The sequence below is a fragment of the Aulonocara stuartgranti genome (genome assembly GCF_965226115.1).
Source record: "Aulonocara stuartgranti genome assembly, chromosome: 11".
NCBI classification, from domain to species: domain Eukaryota; kingdom Metazoa; phylum Chordata; class Actinopteri; order Cichliformes; family Cichlidae; genus Aulonocara; species Aulonocara stuartgranti.
In genome coordinates, this window is record NC_138947.1 from 10970406 (window position 1) to 10978411 (window position 8006).

The 8006-nt window shown below is 42.9% G+C and overlaps 1 protein-coding gene across 1 annotated transcript in view; it reads right to left on the minus strand.

Moving 5' to 3' along the window:
• The window catches only part of znf804b (zinc finger protein 804B), a 33834-nt gene extending 26117 nt beyond the window's left edge, over positions 1-7717 (minus strand). The window contains 2 exon segments of the mRNA XM_082551940.1: positions 7149-7460; positions 7621-7717. Of these exon segments, the coding sequence (XP_082408066.1) occupies positions 7149-7301 (153 nt within the window). The 5' untranslated portion in view covers positions 7302-7460; positions 7621-7717.
• Between the last annotated feature and the right edge of the window lie 289 nt (positions 7718-8006).

Genomic DNA, 8006 nt, shown 5'->3' on the forward strand with positions numbered 1-8006 from the left:
AAGAGTGCAGGTGCAAATTTCTGTAAGGCAATGCACATGCAAATATGCAGGCTGTATTTAGCGAGTTGCAGCTACATCACCTATATGAAAGAATGAATCCAGGTAGAGTGGCAGAATAAAAGGCAGAGGAGTAAAACGGAGGTTATTGAAGAACAGAGAAACCGACCATCAAATAAAGCGCACCCTCTCTGCACTTTCGTCCCTTGAAGGATTTTTCAGCAATATTGCTACTGCAATATTACTCCCATCACCCACACGCTCCCGTACAGGCATACTGTACACAGATATGCACACAAACACGCACACAGCATACCTATCGCTCCTCCTCTGTCTCTCTCTCTCTCACACACACACGCATACACACACAATTCAAACGCCTAAACAGATGAACCTTTGACCTGCTAAAAAATGAATGGGCTTCAGAGATGAGATGAGAAGCAATAGGAGATGGATATAAGAGGTGTGTCAGGGAGAAGGGGCTGAGAGCAAAGGTAGTGGCTAGAGAAATGGTTAGAGGGGAAGACAAAAGCTAGCTGCAAATTATAGTTTAAAAGAAAAAAGGGAGGGTGGGCGGGGAGCAAAGTTTATACTTCAGAGAAAATCATGTCAAGGGAATTAAAGAGGATAAGACCGAACCCAGAATGAGACGTGACATCCTAATGACTGTGAAGCAAAAATGCTTTCATCTTCTCTTCTCTCACCTGTCTTAGTTTATTTTTTGCAATTTCACATATATATTTTTTTTCTAGCACAAGCTCAATGATACACGTTTGATTACTATGATTTGGGTATTTGTGTGTATGATTTTGTTATGAGCGTGTCTTTCAATTTCCGCCTGAGCTGCTGTTCCAGATGGTTCATCAAACATCCAGTAATTATCAAACACTCACTAATTGTACGTGAGTGTGTGTTTATGTGCTGGTGTGTCTCCAGGTGATTATCTGAAGCTGTGATCACTAATGACCACACAGACAAACATCTGTCCCCAGGTAATATACAGAATGAGAGCTTGGCCATCTGCTGTGCCTGTGAGCAGACACGTATGAGTCTACAGAATTCGTGTCTTTCCCACAACATGCGTATAATGCCAAGATCTGTGCTTTAAAGATGCTTGCTCATCCTGTGGCTATAAAATCAGCACGAGAGGCCCTCGCTATTCTTTTACCACAACTATTACCAAACGCTCAGCCACTCTTTGCCCTCTAGATATGCTCGCACACTCCTACGCAAAGCCCTTGCAGGTTAAATCAGCCCTGCAGGCATCTTTGCCCTCGAAGCCATAGACATCGGACCCAAACTGGAGTTAATAAATTCTTCCAAATTATAAAGAGGTCAGGTAGAACTTTTAGTCCAAATGGAAGGTTGTAAATGTGTAAAAATACAATCTCTCGGGGATGAATCATCAAACGTTTTGTGATTGAAAAATACTTTTTTTGTGGAAGTTCAAATGGTCGTTGAATTCATTCAAGTCAAAGCTGTGTGTGCGTGTGTGTACATCTGTGTGTGTGTCAGGAGGTAGCAAGTCAAAGATGCACAAATAAAGACTTGTCAGTAAAATATATAAAGATCATCTCCATCTCCAATGAACAAGCGCCACAAAGCTAGCGCGCACACAGGAGTAGAAGCACAAAGGCCCCTACAGATAAATAAAGGCTGAGGATGCTCAAACATCTTGCATCTCCTTCATTTCTCCATTCCTGAGGGCACGCTGCGCTGTTGTTAAGAGACTGGCAGGTTATGTCACCTCAGACGCTGGGTTCATTTACAAGCTACACAATGCATTCCAAACAAACAGGGAAGAAACTTGCAGGGTAGAAGGAAAAAAAGCTAAGGTGGATTAATAAAAAAAAATAAAATGAAGAAAGCTGAGAATCAAACTGGAAGAGCCAGAAAATAGAGAAGCAGCAGAGTATAGGCAGCACTATTCCTCTGGGGAATCATCCTGGTTATCAAGTAGAGGTTATTATGCTATGAAGCACTAATGAATTCATTAGCTAAATGAAATGTCAATAAAGGCTTGAGAGAGTGTTAAAATCGATGCCAACTGTCTCTTTCTCCTGCTCGCCCTCCTCCTTCTTTTCATCCTATCTCACCCATCTGTCCCAATTATCCACCTTTCTCTCCAACACACACACACACACACACACACACACACACACACACACACACACACACACACACACACTCTCCAGAGTGTTGAGCGTAAACTGTGATGGAGGACATTAGCGGTGATCAGTGGGAGCACTTTGCAGTGGTCAGCAGGAATGGTCCAGTCATACAGAACTTTCACATTCAGCAGCACTCACCTGCTCACTCTCAAACGGCTCTAATGCCACTTAATGGCTGACTTGGTGCGTGTGCACGTGTATGTGTGCAATAACATTAGACTTTGTGTGAGCGACTGCAGCAAAGAGAGCCTTGACTCCGCAGCTGTGACAACACAGCAAGTCAACAGCTGCTCTTGAGCTTTTCTCACAGACATTTCTTCATCTCAAGCTAACGTTTAACTCTTTTTCTTTCTGACATTTGCTGAACCGCAATTACCACCTTGATCCTCTCTTCTGAGTCCTTTTAACACTGAGGCTGGATCACTTACTATTATGATCATCATTTAAGGCCCCTGGGTTAGATTCTTGTGGAATGCATTAGCGTCCACGAGAAAACTAGCAAGCTAAATAGCCAACCGGCTGGCTCATCTCACCTCTGTCCCCTTATTATGGCTTAATATTTAAAGCTAACCACTTGGCTCGCTCTGAACACGGCACTGTTTTTGTGCAGCTAAACAGTTGTTTCAAGGTAATTGTTCGGGGCATATGTTTAAATGCCACCTCATTTACATAAACACTGTTCAGCTCCCTGTGGAATCAATGAAAACAGGGGGGAGCAAATGTGGAGTCACAAACACACACACACACACACACACACACACTGCCGCATTGGCACTCACTTTGACACCGTGCTGGATAGCCAGTGATCTGTTTCCTGCAACGGCAGTGAAATATACATCAAAGTGGTCTTCAGGGGATGAACAGTAAGTATGCACATACACACACATACACACAGTCCACCCCCACTTCTAGTAGAATATTATAGCCGTGAATGTGTGTGTATGTGTGTGTGTGTAAAGGAAAGCGAGAGAAAGACAGTTTGGATCCATTGGAACTGAGAGAAGCATCATGCATGACTTTGTCCTCTTTGCACACACCTTTTCGCTCCTGCTGTCCTCCCTCAATGTTGACGCCGAAACCAAAAAAACCAAAAAACCTTTGAGGTGTTAACAAGAGATTTAGGAGTGACTCATCAGTGATGATTAAGTACTAATATACATGCAGGATCCGAAAGTTAGAAACATCCAAGGGGCCTATCGCAGTGACTAATTGGTAGCAATAAAGTAGTAATAAATAAAATCCCAATCTAGATCTCCCATGCTACACTGTGTGGATGCTAACTAAGCAACAAAACAAAAGGATTTTAACAAACACAATTCTTTTTTTTGTGGTAAAAAAGGGGGCAATGTGTGCATTGATTGGCACCCAGTGTTTGCTTAATGCCGCCTTATCAAAGTGTAGACACAAGAAGTTACTCCTGACAAATCCCAGCTGTAAAATCCTTTGTAGTCAATTGATCTGAGCTAAATCAAAGAGCGTCTGCTGTTCTGCCTGGCGTGGCGTTCCCTACAACAGGACGGACGGGGGCAAAAGATGCTGCTCAGCATGTTTAACCACCTTGAAGAGATGCGTTCAATTCACTGGTTCCTGACTGAAGGGCTAACTTTCACCTAACGCAGGCAGTCACATTTGAACTCCTTGACCACGACCGCAGATTCTGTATCATGCTGACAGGCTCGAGCCTTGTCTAAACTAATATGGATAAATCTGAAAGCGAGGTTTTTTTTTTGACCTTCTAAACATGCTTGGCCAGCGTTTTGCTGAACTTTCCACATGTAGATTTATGTTCATTAGTTTGGACATGGCCTTGGAGGTAAATGATGTCCTTCGTACCATGAATAACACCTGAAAAACAGAGCTTGTAGTCTAAAAAATGTATTCATTAAAATTCTAACTTCTATTTTTACTTGTCTCTGTCTGTTCACATGGAGGTCAGCTACAGTTAAGCCTGTAAGCTGCTATGGATTCAATGTTTTTTCTTTCTTTCTTCTTTTTTTTTGTCAGGAACGCTTGAATCTACTGTATACTACGGGTGAAAGGGAATCTTCAGAGCAGCTGCTGCTCATGTTTTTTGCTTGAATGGTTTTCTTTGATGGGATTTCTTCTTTTTGATGATATTTGAAGGGTTACAGATTTGAAATGTGGCCTGTAGAGATTCCTAATTTTCAGTGTCATATCTGTTTTGATGGTTCACTGTAACAGTTCAACTATTTATAATCATGGGGCTTTTATGCTGAAGCCATGATGCCGTATCACATCAGGTAAATCCCAGGTGTGAATAATAAAATGATGATGGCAGTTTTGCTGTTTTCATATTGTTTCTGCTTTTATCATATGGTATAAATCAAGTAGCATTTTGCCAGGATCGCACCTGTGTGTTTCTATTTTAATGTGAATTTTCAAAAGGGTGAAAACTCCCAATATCATAATGGCTTAGGTTTGTTGTATATACACATATAAACCTACAGCTTATTAGCATTTTATTGAAAAGAGAATCAAATGGGTTGTTGTTTATTACTTATTGATTTTGTGATGTGATATCTGTTCCTTAAATGTGGAAATGTATCCAATCTCAGCTTGAGTGCTGCTCTCTCAAAGCACGTTTTAATGACATTTTACTTCCACTTTTTTATCTTATTAACCACCTCGTGACAAATCTGTTTCCAATATTGTTCTGCAGTCGCTCGGGGAGAGAGGCGCACCTCTTTGTCTTTATTGCTGAGTGACTGGGCACCCAGACAGAGCCTCTGTGCTTGGGTGCAGGTAAAAGACATTATGTTGCTTTTAACTTTCACTCTGAGTCTTACTTTATAACATAGCAGAGATCTCAGCATAGCCCACGTGTCCATCAATTCATATAAAACTGATTAGTTAGCAACTTTGAACACATCCTTGCCACCATCTGATATGTCTTAGCTTTAAACCTTTATCATAATAACCCCAATGAAGCCTGGGAGGTGATATGCGTCATTCACGCAGTAAAGTTGTTCTATATACTACATAACCACTGCAGGAGCTTTGACCTCTTTAGAGTTTTTCCTCGCCTCCATACAACTTGGAAAAAGGTAAAACTGCACCAGAACTGTTCCAGAAACCTCTAAATTACTCTGATATTACACAACATATATCTGGATACAATATATCCTTTATACTTAGGCCAATTGCACCCAATGTATAATCTGGTATTAAACTGCTTCACACGTACTTTCTCAATGCTAAGGATGAGGATACTAACGGATTTTGGTGTGCGGGAAACAACTGTAAGCTCATCCTATGTGTGTCATGAAAGTTTGACAAATCTTTAAAAGACATACTACACTCTAACGGATTACTTATCCCAAACAAGTGACAAGTAGTTCAACGATTCTTCATAACATGCCGAATTTGGAAAAGAATGGCTGCCCGGGAGCCTATGCATTCATTAGTCTAAAAATATAGACATGCCTAAAATAGTCATTAAGCTTCAAATGAATTCAAGTAAGAGTTCCTTTGAGAATTTAGAGTGATTTCTGGGAGGAGGTTAAACTTGTTGCAGGAGCAATAAAGACTGAGTGTTTAATGATCTTACAAGAAGATAAGAGGGTTCTGAGAAATGATCAAATACAACAGAAGAAGCCCTAATTTGTAGAAATGGAAACATGTGCTGCGCATGCTGAATCTAAACTGTGTGGCAGACGCACAGAAATCATTTCCGTGTGTTTAAAAGTTTGCAAGAATATTCCTTGCACCATCTCTGCCAGTCTGACTGTGTCTGCTCAACACTGTTCGCTCATTCCCATCACACAGTGAACGCGGGCCGAACATGACAGACTGGTAATGACTTCAGTATGAACACACACATACACACACACACTCACGCACTTATACACACATACCAGCTGCTCCTTTCCTCCTTTCTCATCAAACTTGTCATCAGCTCCGCCAGTTTGTCTCGTCTCACATTAAGAGCTCATGAATAATGTGTGATTACCAGAGACCCTTGGAGCAGCTCCTGGATGTACAACACACAAAACGCAAAACGTAGGCTACAAACGGCGAGAGATATGGAGATGCAGAGACCACCCTAATTCACACGGTCTAAAATATCACATACATATTTACATTTGCTGCCATTTCTTTTGCTTCTCTCTATGCCTTGTTTTCATTGCTCTCTTACTCTTACTCTTTTTTTTTTTTTTTAAAAACCCTTTCTACTACACATATTCCTTTATCCATACAGGTGTGCACACAAACATGCACAGACCCTCAAATACACTGAAAGACAGTTTACAACTGAATGCCAGTTTCTTGGCTCAAAGGAATCATGAGCAGCGTGGAAAGGTCAGGAAACTATACTCTACAAGCCTAGACTGGTTTTTCTCTCTTTCTTTCTTACACACACACACACACACACACACACACACACACACACACACACACACACACACACATACAGAGAGAGAGAAAACAAACACGTACAAATACTCCCCAGGTAATTAGGCCTATTTTTGTCAGGGCAACTCATTTCCTCCTCAAAGAACTAATGTAATTTGATTCGTTTAATTCCCATAGCCATGAGAGGGAGAAGGGGGCAAGGAGGGACAATGGCTTCATGGTTGGATACACCAATTTTTTTCCCTAAGCTTAAAATATTCACATCTCCTGCCTCCCCCCCCCCCCAAAATCAAAAAATCTCCTTAAGGCTCAGGAAATTATCATCCTCTGCAGAAATATTCACCTATTCAGTACCGTATGACAGCACGGCTGGGTCTGCTGGGCACTTGAGTGTTTCTCCCACAGTTTACACACACGGACACACACACACATTTTCCTCCCTATACTTGGACTTCCTATGACATCACTTAACTTTACATACGTTATAAATCCCATATCTCCAAAAATAGAGGGAAAAAAAAACACTTCACTTGAACTCTTTCAAACTTGATTGCTCAAACCCACACACATCTAGAGAAATCTGTCAGAGCCTGTATGCTGTCCTACCGGTGAGTCACTGTTTGCGGATGGACACAGAGGTCCTCTGAAGACTCCCTTGACGCGCCTGAAGTGTCCATTACTCAGGTGTGTGGAGCTGATAACCAGGTAGTAGCACGCGCTGCACGCCATCCCGGGGGCCTCGCGAGGTTTGGGGCCCATAAATGTTTTTTTTCCCACGTTGGTCCTGGGTGTCGGCGGTGTCCGATGAGCGCCAAGTCAAGTCCTGCTGGGAGGCTGTGCAGGTAGGAACGTTGTCGGAGCGGTGCGAGAAGAGGAGGGGGGTCTCACTCCTGCTGTCCTCTGTTGGAAAGTCTCTGTCTGCGCGAGAAAAAGACAAGAGAGGAGAATTGCTGTTTATTAAGACTGTACCTGCTTCTTAGATGCGCGCGTTCGTGTAAATGCGTGAACACAGAAGAGACAAAAAGACTAAAAAGAATGAGAGACAGTTTCATAGATGAGGATGCTAGAGCCTACTGACCGAGCTCTGATGCTGGAGTCTGCGTTTGGCATGCTGTCGTCGGCCAGGCTTAAATAAATGAATGAGCGCCTGTGGAGTGCCAGAGGAAGAGAGGGATCCATCCAGTCTCTGTTTCACACACACCCCCTCTCTCGCTCACCCCTCCTCTCGCTCTCTCTTCCCCGTCCCCCCCCCCCCCCCTGTCCACTGGTCGAGTCTGTAAAGTGCAGGCAGCCTCAGCCAAACAGCAACAGCGGCACCCCAATTTGAGTTCTCAGTAAAGAAGAGTGCAGCAGACACTCTCGCAGGTGCGCCTTCTCTTCACGCACCTCCAACAGAAAAGAAAGGGAAAACATCTGACCTCTCTGTCTCCCCCCCCCCCCCCCCAACACACACCTCCCCCTCCC